Below are 23,077 nucleotides of genomic sequence, written 5' to 3'. Positions count from 1 at the left end.
GCGTTGTCAGGAACACGGTGTGGGGGTGGGTGCAGGTGGCAAAGCCCCTGGCTCCTCTCGGGTGTGTGAACTTGAGCCAGGGAGGAGGGTCCCAGGAGTGCTTCACCAGATGCCTCCCGACTTGACCTGCTCTACAGCAGAATGCCGGATCCCCGTGACCTGCTGGCCCCTGTCCCCAGCCTGGGTGTGTGCAGCGGTGGTGTGTGGTGTGTGTCCCCCACCCTTCTCCTCTCATTCATAGCAAGAGGGACACCAAGATCCCACGGGATTGTCTCTCTGATCACTGGACCACGCCCGAAGAATGCCGCTGTCACCCAGTCCCTAGAACAAATTAAACCAGAGGGTGGAGTTTCTCAGTGCTCCTCCCACCAAGTGTTAAGCCCTCAGCAACTGCTCCTACCTGCCTGCTGGTGATCACCACTGACCACCAACCCAACCAACAAACAGCAAACAAGTACATAGGGAAAAACTGGGAAAAGAAACAGGCGACCTGATTTAACTCAGTAATTCTTTCTCATGGATGTGATTATACATTGTTAGGATTTCGTGATCAGTTATAACCCATTGTTGCAGGAACTAAATGCAATTCAATGTGGGCAATCCTGCAAGACAGGGGTGGCAGGAAGGCCTTTCTACTGCACGCAGATAACGCTCTGTCCGGCAGTGACGCCAGAGAACCAAGGACTTCCCTGCCAGGAACTCCTAGTCTTGTTTTGCAAAGCAGTTGTAATGTTCCCCCAATTCAGAATAGACAGAAACTAGAGGACAGAACATAGACTTCAGTGAGCTTTGCTAAAATGAAACCACACACACCCCTGCAAAGAGTGGTTTACGTTGCATTAAAGTGCAGCCTTGATTCACAAAGCACATTCACAGGCATTCTCTTATCTGGCTACGAAAATGACACAGCCTGGCATGGCAGAGCCAGGACAAGAGCCACGCCCTGCTGCTCTGAGGCCCAGGCTGCTCTCCTGATGCTGCAGCTGGGGGCCACATCCAGCCTGGGGGACAATGGGGGGATGAGGGAGACAGGAGAAGATCCTAATGGCACCTAGGCTGGACAGCCAGCACGGAGGCGACTCTGCTTTGCGCCCCAGGCACTGTGTCGCCAGCTGTGCAGGGCGCTGGCTGCAGGAGTCAGAGCTCAGGGTCTACTGGTAAATCAGGACAGCAGTCCAGCAACTGCAGTGCATGCAAGAGGAAGGGAATAGAAAAAGGGCACGGGGACGCCACTTCCTCGTCCGTCCTCAGAGCCTAGGAAAGCATCGGAGAGGCTGTGGTGCATGCTCCGTGCTGTGGGAGAGGCAGAGAGTTGGAGAAGAGGGCGATGAGACCAGACTTGTGTTCAGGAAGCATCTGGCAACACTTGTTGGAGAGGCTGAAAGGCATGAAAGGAGGCCAAGGGCAGAGCAGGCCGGGGGTGAAGGGGGTCATGGCAGGCGGGGTCTGGGAGGACGAGAAGAACGGTCCAGATCGGGGAGACACCCAGGAGGTGGCGCTGGCAGAACCTCGTGCCTGATGGGACGTGCGGATGAGGCGCACACAGCTGGCACTGGGTGGCAAGCCCTCCCCGAGGCGGGGGCAGGGAGACACAGCTCCGGACAGGCACAGAGGGGGATGCCACGGGGCGTGTGGGGAGACGGGGACAGGCAACGGAGAGGGGGACAGGCAGGGGAGAGGGGGACAGGCAGGGGAGAGGGGCCATCATGTGACAGTGACAAGGGCCAGGAGGGCACCTGAGAGAAGTGTCCAGTGGGAGGCGGGGGCCGGGCGGCCCCTCAGGAGACCCACATGAGGAAGAGGAGCCCAGGGAGGAACCCGAGGGCAGCGGGGTAGGCAGGGGCACAGCAAGGCGGCTAGAGGCACTGCCACTGGGGGGCACCCAGTGAGGACAGGGCCCAAGACACAGGCAGGGCCGGGACCGGGTGGACAGCCAGGAGGTCTCACAGAGGGAGGGGCAGGGCCCCCACACCAGAGGGGACGCTCAGTGTGTCGCCTTCCATCAGGGGCCAGCCCTGCCCTGCTCCGAATCCCTCTCCACAGCAGCCTGTGAGTCCAGCGCCTGCTGGAGCCACCTGGCCTGCTCTGACATCTGGTGCCAGGCACCCGTTCCTGCTGTTCTGAGTCATGACAATTTCAACCTGAAATTTCTGTAATAGTAAAATGCCAGAGCAAGGAGAGAGAAGGGCGACTGGAACAAACAGCTTCAGTAAACCAGCCAACCCATTATACATGCCCAAAACTTGCTGCAAGGGAGGCCATTCGCAATTCTCCCTGGAATATGACTGAGGGGCCCTGCTTTGCTGCAGGAGGAGGCACGGTACGGTCAGTTCTCAGGGCTGGAGGAGCTGGGAAGTTGTCGCTCTGCTGGGTCCGCTCAGCCAGCCTGGTTTTACACCCACAGAAATGCAAAGCTAGCTGAACTCACCTTCTCCAAGAGTCCCCCAAACATTTAAAAACTGTTCTCTCTCTGAAATCTTCCCTTCACCCAGCTAGAAACCCTCAGTCCCTGCCCCATCCTGGCTGCCTTTCCCCAGCACATACCCTGGTGTGTCTTGGTTCCTCGGCAGGATGGACGCAGCCACCCACACTGAGTGCCCAGTCACAGCCTGAGCACCGTCACCTCCTGCAGTGGATGGAGCTGTGCCCCTCACCAAATTCCTCTGTTGAAGCCGTGACCCCAAGGTGCCGGTATTTAGAGACAGGGCTTTTGGGAGAGAGTTAGGGCAAGATGAGTTTGTGAGGCAGGCGTCCCTCACCATGCTCTGAAGCTGAAAGGTGAGCCCCGTGCTTCTGCTCGGCCTCCCACAGAGGGTCCTACAGAAAAGCTGATGTTCCCTGAAAACGCACATCTGCTGTTTGGTGTTGTCCCAGGCCCTGTCTGTTGTCCCAGGCCCAGGAACACGCGTCTTCCTCGAGTCTCCTGTCCAAAGACAAACTCTCCTGTGCCCAGCTCTCCACCGCGCCGTTCCCGAGGTTCTGTGCTGGCCGTTAGGAGGAAGGTTGGGACAGCCTCAATGTTTGTGCTTCTTATTTCCCCCTCCACGTCTTCATGCTGCTCCCCCCCGGTCAGCTGTGGTCGCCTCCGTCCCCTTGCGAGGAGGTTCAGGCTGCCAGATCAGGCTGGACGCGTTCACAGCACCCTCACAATCAGCAAGCAGCCAGAGCAGGGGTTTCTCAGACCCCCCTATGACAGGGACTGGGTCCCACACTTCTCCAAGGGCAGGAGCTGAGCGCTACTCGCTGGAGACAGGTGCCAAGTGTCAGCGATGACCTTGGATTTGCATTAACGTCTGGCCATGCAATTTAGGGATGGCTAAAAGCCAAATGCTCTCAACTCACTCTCAGGTTTTAACTTGTCTGCAACAGCAGGATGCGTGCCTCCTCCAGCTGATAGACTGAACCACTAATGAGTCTTTCTCGAAGGTGGGAGGAGCACGCCTCACCAAGAGCATCTGTGCCCCAGGGGCTTCTCCTCCACCGTCTCTTGGGCCTCACCATCCCGCTCTACTTGTCAGCCTGGGGACCTGGCCTCATCGTCCAGGGAGGAGCTCTCTGGGTGGGAAGGCGGGAAGACGGGGTCTGCAGGTCACTTCTGTCTCCCCATTAACTGTCCTTGAACAGCTTCACATCTCATCTCGCAGGGGTCTCAGGGAGAAACAGCTTGCAGGTGGGGAGGAGGCCCCTTGAGCCCTCCTTATCTTTTCCAGGTGGAAGCTTCTTAGCAAATAGTTAACTGTTCGTTCAGGTGAAGGAACACAATCTGCCTCTGCCATGTCGCTCCACAGCCCCTGTGGTGCTCGGGCTTTTTCATGGGCAGGTGATGTTCCCAGGGCTGGGACTTTGGTTTTCTTTCCCATGTTCTGACGCCGCCCCTCTCCAGGTGGGGACTCGGTGGGGGTCCCAGGATTCTGCTCATTTTTCCATCTTTCAGAAATAAGTTAGAATACTCCCAGGTAGACTGTGTGCCAGAAAAGCACATCCACACGTACATGATGGTTCCTAGCAGCACCATTTATTAGGGCTGAATTACATCCTCCAAAATTCTGACGATGGAGCCCTAACCCCAGTGTGACTCCTACTAGAAGCAGGGTCTTTAAAGAGGTCACACAGGTGGGCCCTGGTCCAACAGGAATGTGGCTTTACACAAAGAGAAAGAGAGGCCAGGATTGTGCGTGCACGGAGGAAGGCCACGGGAGACAGCAGGAAGACGCCGCCTGTAAGCCCCGGAGAGCAGCCTTGGGAGAAGTAGCCCTGCCGGCACCTGGATCCCTGACTTCCAGCCTCCACAGCTGGGAGGAAATCATCTCTGTCCTGGGAGCTGCCCGCTGTGTGGTACTGAGAGACGGAGACACTGCCCTCTGCTCCAGAAGAGGAGTTCAGAGTCAGGTGACCACCACGGGTCACGCAGTTCAGAGTCAGGTGACCACCACGGGTCACGCAGTTCAGAGTCAGGTGACCACCACGGGTCACGCAGTTCAGAGTCAGGTGAACACCACGGGTCACGCAGTTCAGAGTCGGGTGACCACCACGGGTCACGCAGTTCAGAGTCGGGTGACCACCACGGGTCACGCAGTTCAGAGTCGGGTGACCACCACGGGTCACACAGGGAGCCAGGAAGGAACACAGTGCCCCGTGATTCAGAGAGCAGCCTCTGCGATCAGACAGGCCTGGCCCCAAATCCCAGTGCTCCATCCATGAAACCTGCACAAGTGACAGCCCTCTGTAAGCCTCGGTTTCCCTGTCTGTCAAGTGGCACCTCAGGGCAATCCAGGCCTCGGGTCACAGTGAGCATCAGGAGCAGGAGCGCACACTGACAGTGTGGATTTCACTCAGACCACGGCCTCCTGACTCCACGTCCAGGGCTCCAAACCCTGCACCTCCACGGTGGGCAGGCCCCAGCCTGTGGGGCTTCCACCCCTGGGTACAGCCAAAGCCACCCTCCACGGGCCAGGAACTGCGGGAAGGCTGTATTTCTAAGAGCGGGGGGCTGGACGCACAGCGCAGGTTTGTGCTCCTGTGGGAGGACAAGCAGTGCCCCACTCCCAAGCCTGGGGGCAGGAGACAGCGACCGAGAGACCAGAGTGTGCAAAGCAGCAGGCAGAGCCCTGTGAGCAGAGCCCTCCGAGCAGAGCCCCCTCCGAGCCCACTCCCCTGTGCCAGCCACGACCAAGTGCACTCGGCTGGTGGGGAGTTGGGATGGCTACAGGTGGCCCAAACCCTCCTGTCCCTCCTTATTCCCTTCTGCCCTAAACCCACAGCTTGGACCACCAGACCCCTCTCCACAGTCCCCTCAGCCTTGCAGGGAGGCCTTTGAGGGAAGCGCCAGGCACTGGGCACAGCTGGGCCTGGGGGTGGAGAAACACTCCCTCCACTGGAGGAGCCAGTGCCAACTTTCTCTAAACACCCCGACAGCAGGCATATGTTATTGTTCTCTGGACCTCCTGAAAGAGAACAAGCAAAATGCCTGGAGCATCCAAAAAACCTGTTGCCGTGACCTTCGCTCGCAGCCAGTCTGCTTTGGTTTACTGTTACAATTCTTCGAAGAATGCCTCAGAATCATTTTTTAAAATTTTTTCTTAACTTTCTTTTTGATACAGAGCCTTGCTCTGTCACACAGGCTAGAGTGCAGTAGTGCAATCTCTGCTCACTGCAACCTCTGCCTCCTAGGTTCAAGCGATTCTCTTGCCTCAGTCTCCTGAGTAGTTGGGATGACAGGCATACGCCACCAGGTCTGGCTAATTTTTGTATTTTTAGTAGAGATGGGGTTTCACCATGTTGGCCAGGCTGGTCTCGATCTCCTGACCTCAGGTGATCCACCCACCTCGGCTCCGAAAGTGCTGAGATTACTGGCGTGTATTGTATTGCATTTCTTCAAAATTGTAAAAGAAGATGAAACGTGGCTTTACCAATACAATCCTAATGACGAAACAATCAAAGCAGTGGCTACCAAGAGGTGGAAGTGGGCCAGGAAAGCAAAGCAGATTGATCGAGAGCAAAGGTCACGGCAACAGGCTTTTCGGATGCTCAAGGCATCTTGCTTGTTCTCTTTGTGGAGGGCCAAAGAACAGTAACACGTGCCTGCTATCAGAGGGTTCTGAGAAAGTTGGCCAAAGCCTTAGCAGAAAAATGCCCAGGAAAGCTTCACAGAGCCCTTCTCCACCACAACAATGCTCCTGCTCATTCTGCATAGAAAACAAGGACAACTTTGCAAGAGTTTCTATTGGAAATCATTAAGCATCCAACTTTCCCAATTTGGCTCTTTCTGACTTCTTTTTGTTTCCTTATCTTAAAATATCTGAAAAGGGCACTCATTTTTCTTCAGTAAACAATGTAAAAAAAGACTACATTGATATGGTGAAATTCCCAGGACCCTCAGTTCTTTAGGGATGGACTAAATGGCTGGTATAATTACTTACAAAAGTGTCTTGAACTTGATGGTGCTTACACTGAGAAATAAAGTTTATGTAGTTATTTTTATTTTTTAATTCCATTTTTCCACAAACTTTTTGAAGTCCCCTCACACATTATACACAGACACATGCACATATACTATACACACATACATTCATGTACACATGCATACACATACATATGCACACATACATACTATACACATATGCATGCACAGGCATCTACATGCATACATACATATATGTGCATGCATACTATACACACATGCACATGCATATGCACATAGAGATGTGCATATTCACCTCCACATACACACATGTGCATGCAAACATATATGTATTAACAGAGATATGCAATATGCAAACACAACATATATGCACACATACACACATGCATACACATATGCATGATGCATGCACATTCATGCAAACATGCATGTATAAATACAACCACACACAGCATGTATCAGAACATCACATACATGTACATATAAACATACCTGAATACACATATATAAAACTTACAAACCTACATATATAGATACATGTGTACACACAAGATACATACGTGAATACAAACAAACATATACATACATATGTAAGAGCACTTGGAATTCAGCTTCCTCAGCGATTTTTAACAGCTGGGCTTTCTCTGGACCCGTGGCTTGGCTTTGTTATCTCAAAACAGGGCATCCATCAGCACATACATAGACAAAGGCATATTCACATGACATACCCATGCATACTATAGGAACACACATACACACACATACTATTCACACACATGCTATATGCACATACACAAAAATGCACATATGCACATACAGGTATGTATACATATGCACACATGCATGCACATGTATACATATATGTATCCATACATACCGCTATACATGCACATACATGCTATGTGCGCATGTCTGCATGCACACACTATACACACGTGTGCATGAGTGCATGCACATACTATACACATGTGTGCATGAGTGCATGCACATATGCATACTTTTATCCTCACACAACTCAAGCTTGTACAGCTGGTCAGCACCCAGGCTTAAACTGAGAACCCCAGAAGCACCCAGGAGACCCTCACTACACCCCAACCTCCACATATCAGCCACACACACTGGGACCTATTGGTGTGAGCTGTTGTTTCTGACAGAAATATTCTATTTTGGGGTGTTTGGAGGAAGAAGAAAAGGTGAGAACCGTTAAAATCCACTGCGATGGTCAACACATTCTCTACTTCACACCATAGCCTTTTTTTGTAGCTGACTTGTTTTAACTTGAAGACAGTTCTTGGAAACGAACCTGTGGGCAGCACAGTAGTGTGGTTACACACCCAGAGGTTTTCTGAGGAGAGCGGATTAGAAAAAGAGCCCTAAGGCCTTTTTCCCTCTCCCAAGGCCTCGGCACCTCCTAGTCACAGAAAGCTTTTTGCAAGAGGCAAGCAACGCCGCCTCCCGCTGGCTGCGCGCGACAACAGGAACGCGCCTGACGCCCTGGATCCCTTCCCTCTCTGCCCCTGGATCCCTTCCCTCTCTGCCACAGGAGCTTCTGGCTGCGGCACCCGGCACACTGGGCACGAACGCCACGGCCCATCCCACATCTCATCGCCATTGTGAGCAGTGCTGTGCCTCCCATCTGTCCTCTGGACACGCGTGAGGATTGAGAGCAGCTCAAAGCAGGTGCGGAGTTCTTATTAATTTTAATGAACCCTTCACACAGTCCTCTGAAGTGGAGAAGGGGCAAAAAGAGCATTTGGAATTCAGCTTCCTTGGCGATTTTTAACAGCCGGACTTTCTCTGGGCCATGGCCTGGCTTTGCTATCTCAGAACAGGCCACCCAGCCACAACACCACCCTGAGCGGGGGGCAGGGGGTCTCACTTTCCCCACAGGACACTCCCTCAACGCCCCCAGCGCACACCCAGCCAGCCTGTTCAGGGCAGCCCCCGCTGCAGCCAGGCCCCCACGTGAGCAGAGCATGCACTTTGTGGAAGCAGAGGCGTCTGGACCCCCACCAGTGGGGACAGCCCGGGCCTGCGGCAGCATCTGGACCCCCACCAATGGGGACAGCCTGGGCCTGCAGCAGCACCTGGGTGTTGCTAAGACCAGTGCAGGGTCTCAGGCCGCCCTCCTGGGCCAGGAGCTGCATTTAAACAAGAGCCCCTGGGGAAACCTGAAGCAGAGCCCTGACTCCAGAGACAAGCAGAGAACACAGCATCTACCCAGCATGGCCGGAAGCCTCGTCCCACAGACCAGCTCTCTAGAATCCGGCGGGGCAGCTCCTTCACCTGGGAAGGGAGGACGACACAGATGGGGGGCCCTTGGCCACAGACAGGGATCACCCACAGGTTGCAGAGGTATCTGAAGATACGAAACCTCAGGATATTTTTCCAAGAGTGGATGGAGGGCCTTCCGAACGTCAGGTCTCATGCTAGGACCTGAAGACGCAAGGATGAGAGCCGATCTGCAGACCCGGGGCCAATGATGGCAGCAATGCCCTGTGAAGGCTGTGATTTTTTTTTTTTTTTTTTTTTTTTGAGACGGAGTCTCGCTCTGTCGCCCAGGCTGGAGTGCAGTGGCCGGATCTCAGCTTACTGCAAGCTCCGCCTCCCGGGTTCGGGCCATTCTCCTGTCTCAGCCTCCTGAGTAGCTGGGACTACAGGCGCCCGCCACCTCGCCCGGCTAGTTTTTTGTATTTTTTAGTAGAGACGGGGTTTCACCGTGTTAGCCAGGATGGTCTCGATCTCCTGACCTAGTGATCCGCCCGTCTCGGCCTCCCAAAGTGCTGGGATTACAGGCTTGAGCCACCGCGCCCGGCCAAGGCTGTGATTTTGATGTCAGAAGTTGAAAACAATGGTTTGGAGGGGTCACGGGCTGGGCAACAGCAGGGCTGGCATGGGAGCAGGGCTGTCACACCCAGGCCCCACTCTTCCCAGGCATGCTCCTCCCCTTCAGAAGTCCCTTCGAGAAGCACTGGAACAGGTGCTGAGGCCCACCTTGTCATCATGCCCAGCGTTCTGCCCAGCGTCATCATGTGCAGCGTTGTGCCCAGCATCGTCGTGCCCAGATCCACGCTGTTCATGCCCAGCATCGTCATGCCCAGTGGCGTCATACCTAGATCCACCCAGTCATCGTGCCCAGCATCACTGTGCTCAGCACCATTGTGCCCAGAGTCACTGTGCCCAGATCCACCCCATCATTGTGTCCCGTCTTCACGCCCAACATCATTGTGCCCAGAGCCATCATGCCCAGATGCAGCCCGTCATCATGCCCAGTGTCATCATGCCCAGCGTCGTCATCGTGCCCAGATCTACCCTGTCATTATGCCCAGATCCACCCCATCGTCGTGCCCATCATCGTGCCCTCCGTCATGCCCAGCGTCATCATGCCCAGATTCACCCCATCGTCATGCCCCCATCATCGTGCCCAGTGTCGTCGTGCACAGCATCATTGTGCCCAGCATCATCGTGCCCAGGGGAAGTTGAGTTGCAGCCCCCAGTTTGCCCAGGACTGCAGTGGTTCCCAGGACGCTAGAAACCGGGAAGTCTTGGCCCCCAAGTTCCCGCAGAGGTCACTGTTTTTCTCCAGGTGAGTCCTTGCAGCATAATGCCATGGAAGCCACAGATGTCGGTGACTGGACATCAGGGAACTGCCACTGGGCCCCCGCTGCAATGAGCTAGAAAGTTATCCACTAGCACCCAGCTAGCAAGCCCACGGGCAGAAAAGCCAGTGGGCCAGGGGAGCTGGCAAGGCTGTGTCCCACTGGAGAGTGAGACTCCAGGGAGAGTGTGTGGAGGGTGGTGGTGGCTGAGGTCCTGGTTCCCAGCACATCTGAGCCCCCTGGGGCCCGAGCACTGCTTACCACACAGGCAGAGCGCCCAGGGTGTCCTAGGTCTCTGGGAGGAGACTCGTTCCAGGTTGCATATAAAAAGTCCTAAGTTTATTCCCATAAATACCACATCATATGTAAACATATTCCATTCTCTCTTTGACCTAATGTCCTTGAGAATAAACATTATCCAGAACAGAGCACTTACAACTGACAGAAACAGCCACGATTATCAGAAAGAATGTCAGTTGGTTATTGCAGGGCCCGGAAGTCATACTTATTCCCTAGTGAGTTCCCACGAACAAAAGCACCAGGGCCCAGACCTTCTTCTGTGCAAACGGAAAATAACAACAGCAATCACCAGGCCACCAGGCACCGGGCAACTGCTGCATCCAAGACACTGTGCGTCTATACTTCCTTTTATCCCTTCTGGGAGTCCTGGGAGGTAGATCCCCACCCCCCCACCACCCGCCATTTTACAGGTACAGAAAAAGGGGACTTGGAAAGACAAAGCTGATTCCAGAAGCTGACATGACTGACAGGTGGTGGAGCCACGATACAGACAGGCCCAGTGTGCCCAGAACTGTCTGGCTCCACGTCTGTGGTCTCTGCCCTGCTCAGCCGAAGCTGGGACCACATTGTGCCTAACAATATTCCTCCCTCCCAGCAAACCACGTCCATCTAGAGATGGGGCTTCTGCTCCAGTTCTGTCCAAGCCATGTGGCCATGGACAGGGTGGTTGCCTATTCTCTGCATCTCAGGGTCCAACATAAGTGTGAAGGTGAGATTTCCAGATCCATTACCCTGTGATCCCATCTCTACAAAGGATGAGGTGTGCTTCCTTTTGGAGATGTCAGAAGCTGCCATGACCGGCTGTGACCGTTGGAAATAGTAAATACAATGTTATGACTATCCCTGCTTGACAACTCAGATAACAGAGCTGTTAAATAATTTTGTAAAGTCTGCCAGGTATGGTGGCTCATGCCTGTAATCCCAGCATTTTGGGAGGCCAAGGGGGGTGGATTTCTTGAGGTCAGAAGTTCAAGACCAGCCTGACCAACGTGGTGAAACCCCGTCTCCACTAAAAACACAAAAATTAGCCAGGTGTGGTGGTGGGCCCCTGTAATCCCGCTACTCAGGAGGCTGAGGCAGGAGAATCACTTGAACCAGGGAGGTGGAGGAGGTTGTAGTGAGCCAAGATTATGCCACTGTACTCCAGCCTGGGCAACAGAGTTAGAGCGAGACTCTGTCTCAAAAAAAAAAAAAAAACTTTCAAAGTCCTGGGTCCAAGCTGAGGCCTAGCATAGACCCTTGAGTGCTAAATGCCACTGCCCTAAGCTGACTCCCTGGGATGCCAAACACCACATCCATTTATGGACTCCTAGCCCTCCCCGTCTCCAGATTTCAGAAACCTTGAATTACCAGTAGGCTCCCGAGTGCCTTCCCTAACCCCCACCCTGGGCTGGGTCCATGGCCCCACACCCACCACAAGATAGCCAAGAACGCTGTCTCAGCAGTTGCTCTCCTGCACATCCTGCCTCAGGCTCACCCTCCATCTGTGTCCACCCTTCAGCAGGGACCTGAGGCCTGCTTGAGCATGGAAGCCTGGCCCACACCTGAACATCAGTGGGGACAGGCCTCGGAGCCTGAAAAAGCCTGCTGCCACTTCTAAGTGGGAGAAGGAAGGAAGAAAAGAGGGAGGGAGAAGGGAATTCCTCAGAGCTTTTAATAGAGAATCCTTGCAGCCTTGGATCAGCAAGTCATTGTGTTTGTGGATCCTTTTGTTACGATTCTTTGAAAGGTAGAAACGAAAAGAGTCTATCAGACTTTAACCCCATATCTCTCGGTAGTCAATGTATGTTTCATGACCCTCTGTAAATCTGTCAATCTAATACTTAGGAATAACTACCATGACCCTCTGTAAATCTGTCAATCTAATACTTAGGAATAACTACTATGCTGGGGACTTCGAACCACTTACTCACCAGATGGCAGAGTGTGATCCACAAATCCCTACCCTTGAGGAATGTATAATCTAATTGGGAAGACAAGACATGCACACATGGGTGACCTTAGGAGGATGGCTTTCTACCATAGTCCCCCCAAAGAAGCTTCCATTTTGACAAGTCCTCACAAACAAGAGTGTCTTTGTAGGAGTCTGGAAGTCCAGTGCAGAAGTTCCAGCACACTGTTTGTTACAGAAAAAAATCCAACAGGTGCACTGATGAGGGTAAGAACAGTTTCATTTTACCCATGTGACCCTTTCCCCAGGAAACATAGCTCAGCGCCCAGGGAGACCCCCTTGGCCCATGATTTCTCCCACTGGAGTAAGTAAAGGTGTAGTAAGTGAGCTTCCAGCTTCCCCAGACATGCAGGATGCTGCCCAAAAAGGCCTGCTTCTTTCTTGTCTCACCTACAATACCGAGGTGACTGACATGGAGGAGAAGTTGGGAGAGACTGGGAGCTGGGAAGAAAGGCTATGGACCTTAATAATTGCTCTGCAGATTTTATTAGGAAGCCCCCCAACAAGCCAATTGAGACGCCTTTCCTGTGAACCATCCCAACTGGTCCACAGGCACCAAAATGCTCACATGCTTCACCCATCCCTCCGCCAGCTCCCCAAAGGCACCCCCACAGATGGCAAGTGCAAGCATCTCACACAGACAGATAGCTTGACTGTGTGGGATGGGAAGAAGGCACAAGAACTTGAGCATTTCAGAGCACTGCCCTAGGGGAAACTAATGAGAGGCTCACAGCACCTAGACTGGTTTTGTGGGATCAAGAAAAGGCATATACTCTTAAAAAATTCACCCCTCTCTCCAAGAGAAGCAAAAGGTGTGGAGCAGGTGCCTCCATAGAAATGGACTGAGAGAGCCTCAGAATCCCTAGCCAGGCTGTTTAGTAAAGAAATTTCTCTCCCAAGAAAAGTCATAAAAACTAGAGGATGTGACTGCTTTTGTAAATGAAAAAACTGCAATGCAAGACTTCAAGGAATATAAAATACCAAGGAAACATGACACTACCAAAGGAACACAATAATACTCTAGTAAACCAATCCCAAAGAAATGGAGATCTACAAATTGCCTAACAAAGAACTAAAAATAATCACTTTAAGGAAGCTCGGTGAGATACAAGAGAACATAGACACACAACTCAACAAAATTAGAAAAACAATACGTTAAAAATGAGGAATTCAATGAAGAGATAGAGATTATTTTTTTAAAAAAGAACCAAACAGAAACTCTAAAGCTGAAGAACAGGATGAATAAAATTTAAAATGCAGTAGAGAGCATCAACAACAGAACTGATCAAACAAAAGAAAAGAAAGAATATGTGAGCTTGATGACAGGTCATTTAAAAATATCCAATCAGAGAGGAAAAAAGAAAAAAGGCATTAAAAGAAATTAAGAAAGCCTATGAGATCTAAAGGATACCATCAAGAAAGCTAACGTTCACATTATGGAAGTTGCATTAGGAGAATATAGAGAGAAGGTGATAGAAAGCTTATTTAAAGAATTAATGCCTAAAAAACTTTCCAAAGTTGGGAGTGATGTAGACATCAAGGTACATGAAGCTTAAAGTCTCCAAATAGGTTCAACCCACAGAAAACTTCACCAAGATACATTATAATCAAACTACCATAAATCAAAGACAAGAAGAGAATTTTGAAAGCAGAAAGAGAAAAGAAACTCATCACATACAAGAGAACCCTTATAAGGCTACCAGCAGACTTCTCAGCAGAAAACTTGCAGACCGGGAGAAAGTGGGATCATATATTCAAAGCACTGAAAGAAAAAAACTGGCAATGAGATTATGTACTCAGCAAAGCCATCCTTCAAAAATAAAGGAAACATAAAGAGTCTCCCAGATACACAAAAGCTAAAGAAGTTCCCCACCACTAGACTTCCCTTACAAGAAAGATAAAAGAAGGTTCTTCAAGCTGAAACAAAAGGATGCTCATTAGTAACATGAAAACATTTAAAAGTGTAGAGATAACTGATAACACTATATACTTGTCTTAGTCTGTTTTCTGTTGCCATTACCGAATATCTGTGACCAGGTAATTTATAAAGAAAAGAAATTGGCCGGGCGCCGTGGCTCACGCTTGTAATCCCAGCACTTTGGGAGGCCGAGGCGGGCGGATCATGGGGTCAGGAGATCGAGACCATCCTGGCTAACACAGTGAAACCCCGTCTCTACTAAAAATACAAAATATTAGCCGGGCGAGGTGGCGGGTGCCTGTAGTTCCAGCTACTCGGGAGGCTGAGGCAGGAGAATGGTGTGAACCCGGGAGGCGGAGCTTGCAGTGAGCCGAGATCGCCCCACTGCACTCCAGCCTGGGCGACAGAGCAAGACTCCGTCTCAAAAAAAAAAAAAAAAAAGAAAAGAAATTATTTTTACAGTTCCAGAGGCTGGGAAATCCAAGGTCAAGAGGCCACATCTGATGAGGACTCTCCGTAGAGTCTTGAGGTAGCACAGGGCATCACACAGTAAGGGGGCTCATGAGAGAGGCCACCTGGCTTTTACAATAGTCCCACTCTCATGATAACTAACCCACTCCTGTAATACCCATTCATCTATTAACTCATAAATGGAGCAGTCATTCATAATGTCAGAGAACTCGTGATCCAATCACCTCCTAAAGGTCTGATCTCTCAATACTATATTAAAGTCAAGTTTCAATGTGAGTTTTAGAGGTGGCAAACATTCAAATGATAACAATAGTCAAATTCAGAATACTCTGATGGTGTAATGGTTATGTGTAAATCATATATAACTCTCGTGTAAAGGTTAAAAGACAAAGATATTAAAAATAACTATAGCCACAATAATTTGTTGTTGTTGTTTGTTTTTAGAGACAGGGTTTCACTCTCTCACTGCAGCCTCCAGATCCTGGGCTCAAACAATCCTCCTGCCTCAACCGTGACTACAGGCACGTGCCACCACACCCAGCTAATATATTTTATTTATTTATCTTTTTTTGAGATGGAGTCTCACTCTGTCGCCCAGGCTGGAGTATAGTGGTGCAATCTCAGTTCACTGCAAGACCCACCTCCCGGGTTCAAGTGATTCTCCTGCCTCAGCCTCCTGAGTAGCTGGGACTACAGGTGCACGTCACCACACTTGGCTAATTTTTGTATTTTTAGTAAAGACGAGGTTTCACCATGCTGGCCAGGGTGGTCTTGAACTCCTGACCTCGTGATCCGCCCGCCTCAGCCTCCCAAAGTGCCAGGATTACAGGTGTGAGCCACTGTACCTGGTCCAATAATTTGTTAATAGATGTACAATAAAAAAGATGTAAATTGTGATATCAAAAACATAAAATGGGGGGTGGGTGTAAAAGTGTAGAGTTTTGTGTGTGATCAAAGTTATCAGTTTAGCATAGACTGTTATAACTATAAAATGTTTTATATAAGCCTTGTGGTAACCACAAATAAAAAACCTAGTACATACACAAAAGAGAAAAAGGAATCAAAGCATACTACTAAAGAAAAGTATCAACCCACAAAAGAAAACAGCAAGACAGGAAGAAAGGAACAAAGGATCTACCAAGTGACCAGAAAACAATTAACAAAATGGCAATGGCAAATCCTTAGCTATCAATAATTACTTTAAATGTAAATATATTAAATTATCCAATCAAAAGACATAGAGTAGCTTAATAAAAAATAAAAATGAAAAGAAGACCCAACTATATACACTGCCTACAAAAGACACACTTCAGCTTTAAGGTCACACATAGACGAAAAATGAAGGGATGGAAAAAGATATTCCACACAAACTGAAACTAAAACAGAATAGGAGTAGCTATATTTATTTTCTATCAGACAAAATAGACTATGTCAAAAACTGTAGCCAAGAGTAAAAAAAAGGTTTTTATATAATGATAAAGAGTGAATTCATCAAGAAAACATAATCATTACAAATATATACACATTCAACACTGGAGCATCTAAATAGGTAAAGCAGATATTAACAGATCTGAAGGGAAAATAGAGAGCAATACACTAATAGTAGGAGACATCAATACCTCACTTTCAACAATGGAAAGATCACCCAGACAGAAAATCAATAAGAAAACACTGTACGTAAACTACACTTTAGACCGAATGGAGCTAACAGACATACAGAGAACACTCCATCCAACAGCGCAGAAAACACATCCTCTCCCGGTGCACACGGAACATTCTTCGAGATACATCACACGTTAGGCCACAAAACAAGTCTTAACAAATTCAAGGAGACTGAAATCATATCAAGCATCTCTTCTAACCACAACAGTATAAAACTAGGAATTAGCAAGAGAAGGAAAACTGGAAGATTCACAAATACGAGAAAATTAAACAAGACATTCCTGAACAATCAATGAGTCAAAAAGAAATCAAAAAATATCTTGAAACAAATGAAAATGAAAACACAACATACAAAAACTTACGGGATACAGCAAAAAAGATATTCTAGGAGGAAAGTTTATAACAACAAATACCTACATGAAAGGAAAAGAAAGATTACAAACAAACAATCTAACTTTACACCATAAGGGACTAGAAAAAAACAAACAAACGAAGCCCAAAGTTAGAAGTAAGGAAATAACAAAGATCCGAGCAGAAATAATCAAATAGAGACTAGAAGAGCGATAGCAAAGCGACAAAACTGAGTTGCTTTTTGAAAAGGCAAAAAAAAAAAAAAAAATTGACAAAACCTTAGCTACACTAAGAAAAAAGAGCTAACTCAAATAAAATCAGAAATGCAATGGAGAAATGACAACTGATACCACAGAAATATGAAGGGTCATAAGAGACTAATATGAATAATTATACATCAAAAGTTTGAATAACCTACAAGAAATGGATAAATTCCTAGAAACATACAACCCACCGAGACTGAATAATGAAAAAATAATAAATTTGAACATATCGGTAATAAGACTGATTCCATAGTCAAAAATCTCCAATCAAAGAAAAGTCCAGGACCTGGCATCCTCATGCCAAACTTTACCAAAAATTTAAATAAGAATTAATACCAATCCTTCTAAAATCTTACAAAAAACTGAAGAGGAGAGAACACTTCTGAACTAGCTTTACAAAGCTAGCATTACCCTGATACCAAAGCCAGAAAAGGACAGTAGAAGAAAAAAAAATTACAGGCCAATATCCCTGATGAACATAGATGCAAAAATCCTCAACACAATACTAGCAAACTAAATTTAACAGCACATTAAAAGGATTATATACGGCCAGGCGCAGTGGCTCATGCCTGTAATCCCAGCACTTTGGGAGGTCAAGGGAGGCGGATCACCTGAGGTCAGGAGTTCAAGACCAGCCTGGCCAACATGGTGAAACCTCATTTCTACTAAAAATACAAAAATTAGCTGGGCATGGTGGTGCATGCCTGTAATCCCAGCTACTCGGGAGGCTGAGGCAGAAGAATCGTTTGAACTCAGGAGGCAGAAGTTGCAGTGAACCAAGATCGTGCCATTGCACTCCAGCCTGGGCAACAGAGCAAGACTCCATCTCAGAAAAAAAAAAAGGAGAGGGATTATACACCATGATCAAGCAAAATTTATGCCTATGGTTCAACATACAGAAATCAATAAATGTGATATACCCCATCAACAGAATAGAGAATAAACATCATATCATCATCAGTAGATGCAGAAAGAACATTTGACAAAACTCAGTGTTGTTTCATGATAAAAGCTCTCAAGAAAGCACATATACAAAGAATCCATCTCAACACAATAAAGGCCATATATGAGAAGTCCACAGCTAACATCATACTCACTGGTGAAAAGCTGAAAGCTTTACTCTAAAATCAGAAACAAGACAAGGATGCCCATTCTCACCTCTTGTATTCAATATAGGGCTGGAAGTCCTAGCCAGAACATTAAGCAAGAAAGAGAAAAAGAAAGGGGAAAGGAAAGAAAAGGAAAGGGAGAAAGAAAGAGAAAGAAAGGAAGAGAAAGGGAGAGGGAGGGAGGGAGGGATCCAAATTGGAAAGGGAGAGAGAAAGCTGGCTCTGTTTGCAGATGCCATAATCTTATATAAATAAAACCCTAAAGACTCCACTAAAAACTGGTTAGCACTCACAAACAAATTCAGTAAAGTTGCAGGATACAAAATCAACACACGGACATCAGCAGCATTTCTATACACTAACAACGAGCTACCTGAAGAAATTTAAGGAAACAGTCTCCCTGACTGTAGCACTAAACAGAATGACATATTTAGGAATAAATTTAACCAAGGAAGAGTTGTGTACCTGTACACTGAGAACTATGAAACATTGAGGACACAAATAAATGGAAAAAATATCTCATGTTCATGGATCAAAAGAATTAATATTTCAAAATGTCCACACTACCCAAAGCAATCTAAAGATTCAGTGCAATCCCCATCAAAATTCCAAAGGCACTGTTCACAGAAATGGAAAAAAAATCCTAAAATTCATGTGAATCCATAAAAGGTCATGTATCGCCAAAGCAGTCTTCAGCAAGAAAAACAAAGCTGAAGGCATCACACTTCCTGATTTTAAATTATATTACGGATAGATGGTAATCAAAGCAGTATACTTGCTCAAACGAGCACTGGCATAAAAACAGACACACAGACCACAGAGCAGAATAGAAAGCACAGAAATAAGCCCGTGCCTGCATATACAGTCAACTAACCTTCAACAAAGGCACAAAGAATACACAGTGTTACTGGGAAAACTGAATATTCACATGCAAAAAAACCCAAAACTGAATCCTTGTCTTATACCATACATAAAAATCAGCTCAAAATAGAAGACTTAAATGTAATACCTGAAATCACAGAACTCCTAAAAGAAAATGTAAGGGAAAAGTTCCTTGACTTTGGTCTTGGCAATGATTTTTTTTTATATGACCCCAAAAGCACAGGCAACAAAAGCAAAAATAAGTAAGTGGGACTAACCTATCCAACTAACAAGTTTCTGCACAGCAAAGAAAGCAATCAACAAAACAGAAAGGTGCCTATGGAACGGGAGACAGTATTTGCAAACCATGTATCTGATAAGAGGTTAATATCCAAAATATATCAGGAACTCATACAACTCAATAGCCAAAAAACAAATAACCCAATTTAAAAATGGCCAAATAATCTGAATAGACTTTTTTTTTTTTTTTTTTTTTTGAGATGGAGTCTCGCTCTGTCGCCCAGGCTGGAGTGCAGTGGCGTGATCTCGGCTCACTGCAAGCTCCGCCTCCCGGGTTCATGCCATTCTCCTGCCTCAGCCTCCCAAGTAGCTGGGACTACAGGCGCCCACCACCATGCCTGGCTAATTTTTTGTATTTTTAGTAGAGACGGAGTTTCACCGTGTTAGCCAGGATGGTCTGGATCTCCTGACCTCGTGATCTGCCCGCCTCGGCCTCCCAGAGTGCTGGGATTACAGACGGACATTTTTCTAAAGAAGACATACAGATGTCCAACAGATATACGGAAAGGTGCTCAACGTCATCAATTATTAGGAAAATAGAAACTAAAGCCACAATGAGACATTACCTCACACCTGTGAGGATGGCTGGTATCAAAAAGTCAAAAGAGAGTAAGCATTGGAGAAGATGTGGAGAAAGGGGAGCCCTTAGACATCACTGCTGGGAATGGAAAACAGTACAGAGGCTCCTTGAAAACATCAAAAGCAGAACTACCACATGATCCAGCCATGTCACTACTGGGTTCACAGGCAGAGGAATGAAATCGGATCTCGAAGAGATCCCTACAGTTTCATGCTGACTGCAGCATTATTCACAATGGCCGTCATATGAAAACAACCTAAGCATCCGTTGACCAATCAGTGGATAAAGAAAACATGGCATATATATAACAGAATATTATTCAGTCTTGAAATATAAGAAAATCCTACCATTTGTGACCTGGATGAACCTTGAGGGCATTACGCTAAATGAAATAAGAATGTTCTAGCTCTTGCTCAGGACGAGGGTACAGGTGGGGGCAATGGTCAAAACCGATTGCACTGTAATCTCAAAATGGGAATGTCCAAACATTACACCTCAAAAACGTTTCAAAAACAGTGTATGGGCTTAAATATATATTTAATCATCTTTTTGTTGTTATAATAATTTTTTTTAATTGGAAACAACTTAACTCTCCAATGTTAAAGGATTGGTTGGGGGGTTGGCTAACTGTAGTATATGTTCTTATAGAATGATGTATACATATTGAGAAAGCATTTCTAGAGACAATTTTTAATGACTTGGAAAAAAATGTATTGCTTTAGGCCAGGAGTTCGAGACCAGCCTGGCCAACAAGGTGAAGACCAGTCTCTACCAAAAATACCAAAAAAAAAAAAAAAAACAAAATTAGCTGGGCATGATAGCACATGACAGCTACTCAACAGGTTGAGGCAGGAGAATGGCTTGAACCTGGGAGGTGGAGGTTACAGTGAGCCAAGACTGTGCCACTGCACTCCAGCCTGGGCGACAGAGCAAGACTCTGTCTCAAAAAAAACAAAAAGAAAAGAAAAAGACAAAATATTTTAAAAAATTTAAAGCAGTAACAAGGAGTATATAAAGATAATAGCCACCATGTGTTTAACCCCTGCCATGTACTGTGCAGCTACTTAACACATGATACATTTCCTTTACATGTATGAACTGGCTCCCATGAGCCTCGGCACAGTCCCACAAGGCAGGCAGATCATCCGACTTTAGGAGGAGACAGATGCATAGTGATGAGGGTCCTATCTGTGTACCCTGCCACAGTGTCTTCATAACGACACTGATCCACTTAGCGCTCACAAATGATCTGGAAGCTGTTATTCCCATCTTACAGATGAGGCTTACAGAGGCCAGGAGCCTCTGCTGAGTTCCAGGACACACTTTCTCTCCTGGGGCCGCACAGGTCAGCACACGGAGCACTGCTGAAGGAGCATTCTCCCTTCCTTGCTCCCGAGCCAAGCCCTGTGCCGTCTGCCTCCCTGGGACCCAGAAGGCAGGTCCTGTCCTCTGTGGAACCACCACCCCCACCTCCCCACCCAGCTCTAGCAGAAGTGGTGCCTCCATCCTCAGAGGTCTGAGGGCCGGCCCAGGGCTGTGGGTACCTTTTTCTCCCGTGGGGCCGACTCTTCCAGGCCGTCCTGGGGCGCCTTTGTCTCCCTTCTCTCCCGCATCCCCTGTGGAAGAAGTCACATCCATTTAGCAGCTTGTCTGACCAGCACAGCATCCCAGAGTGATTTGTGGAGGAAGAACAGTTAGAAGGGCTCTCTCTGGGTCCCTGCAGGTGCCCAGGCCCCTTGTCCCCACGCCCTCCCCCCTGCCTGCAGCCCAGCCCCTACGCTGGGTGCCCCTGATTCTGTTTTTAGGGCTATTTCTCTCCCTGCCCTACCTTCTCTCTTAGAAAGGGCATGTTTCTTTCACCAGCTCCCCTTCTTGGTGGGCTCCCAGTCTGTCCCTGGGCACACAGTGCCCCATCTAAATGCCAGCTCTCCCCCACCCTAACACCAATGAGAAGGGCGGCAGCGTCTCCAGGTGCCCCCCACGGGAAGCGACACCCCGACCTCTCCCTGCGCTTCGTCTGCTTGGTACTCGGGGAAGGATGACCTCGGGCGCTATGTCAGCACCCCCCGGCCCTGTCAGCATGAGTCCCCCAGGCACAGGCTCCTGCTCAGCCAGGGCCTCCACCGTGGGGGCTGCCTGTGACCAGGTGGGCACGTCCACCCGCTTCCGGGGCTCAGCAGGTGCGGGAGACAGAGGGTGAATCACGGTGGAGACACCCTACAAGGCACAGTTCAGAGATGTGCGCAGTGAGGCCAGGGGCCTCAGGAAGGCCTGTGGGCACCAACGCCTCCGCTCCAGTCTGCTCCCCACACTCTAATCCACACCAAAACCACTGTCCTGAAACACACGGAATTCTATTATGTCTCTGGATTTAGCTATCAGTGACGCCCAGTACTTGAGCCCCTCCTCAGTGTGGTCTCTACCTCGGATCCCGGTCATTCCCTACTCTGTGCCCTCTGCCCAGCCTGCCTGGTCAGCCGGCTCCTGTCCAGCATCCGCCTTCTCACCTGGTTCTCCCGGAGGCTCTTCTGGATTCTCTCAACAGGACCACTCTGATCTGCTGGCTGGGACTCAGCTCTGTAGTCATTTTTATAAGGCCGCATTTCTTACCTGTTGCACTATCCCTCCTCTGAATGGCTGCAGAGAGGGAGTGTGTGTGTGCATGTGTGTGTACACGTGTGCGTGTGTGCAGCTGTGTGCACATGTGTGCGTGTGTGTGCACGTCTGCGTGTGTGCATCTGTGTGCGTGTGTGTGTGCATGTGCATAGATGTGCGTGTGGGTGCATGTGCATGTGTGCGTGTGTGAGCGTAGGTGTGCATGTGTGTGTGTGCATGTGCATGGGTGTGCATGTGTGTGCACTGACATGCTACAAGTTCACCTTCCCTCTCTGCACAATCGTGCCAGCGTTCACGTAAACTTTGCTTCTCTATAACTCTCCATTTGCACCTTGTCTTGGAGAGAGGCTCAGCTGAGATTACAGATCCCTCCACAAAATCCCCAAAGCTGATTATCTGGCCTCACGGAGGGGACATTCCATTTAAATCCAAGTAACAAAGAGAAAAGCACAGCGACAGCGGCTGGCACATCCCCACATCACCCCCGTGACCCAGCCCCAGTCCCCCAGGGCCACCTGCTGAGAAGCCTCCGGGCTGCCCCTGGGCTGACCCACGGTGGACACTCACACGCTGCCCTGAGGCTCCAAGTAGTTCTCAAGTCTGCTTTCCTATCTTGTAAGAAGAAAAGAAAAGTGTTGACAGTTTAGCAAGAAACATCCACTAACAAGATAAACT

General features: G+C 48.6%; 1 protein-coding gene across 4 annotated transcripts in view; it reads right to left on the bottom strand.

Moving 5' to 3' along the window:
* Nucleotides 1-23,077, bottom strand: part of LOC105497579 (collectin subfamily member 11) — a 50,035-nt gene that overhangs the window by 8,053 nt on the left and 18,905 nt on the right. For 3 of the 4 annotated variants that reach the window (XM_071076170.1, XM_011768763.3, XM_011768766.3), the window contains one exon: nt 21,331-21,402. The exons of the other annotated variant lie outside the window; for it this stretch is intronic. In XM_071076170.1, coding sequence (XP_070932271.1) covers nt 21,331-21,402 — 72 coding nt within the window. The remainder of the gene's footprint in view (nt 1-21,330; nt 21,403-23,077) is intronic. 4 annotated transcript variants of the gene reach the window in all.

The sequence above is a fragment of the Macaca nemestrina genome, chromosome 13 (assembly GCF_043159975.1).
Source record: "Macaca nemestrina isolate mMacNem1 chromosome 13, mMacNem.hap1, whole genome shotgun sequence".
Classification (NCBI taxonomy): domain Eukaryota; kingdom Metazoa; phylum Chordata; class Mammalia; order Primates; family Cercopithecidae; genus Macaca; species Macaca nemestrina.
This window is presented reverse-complemented; position numbering and strand designations above follow the sequence as displayed.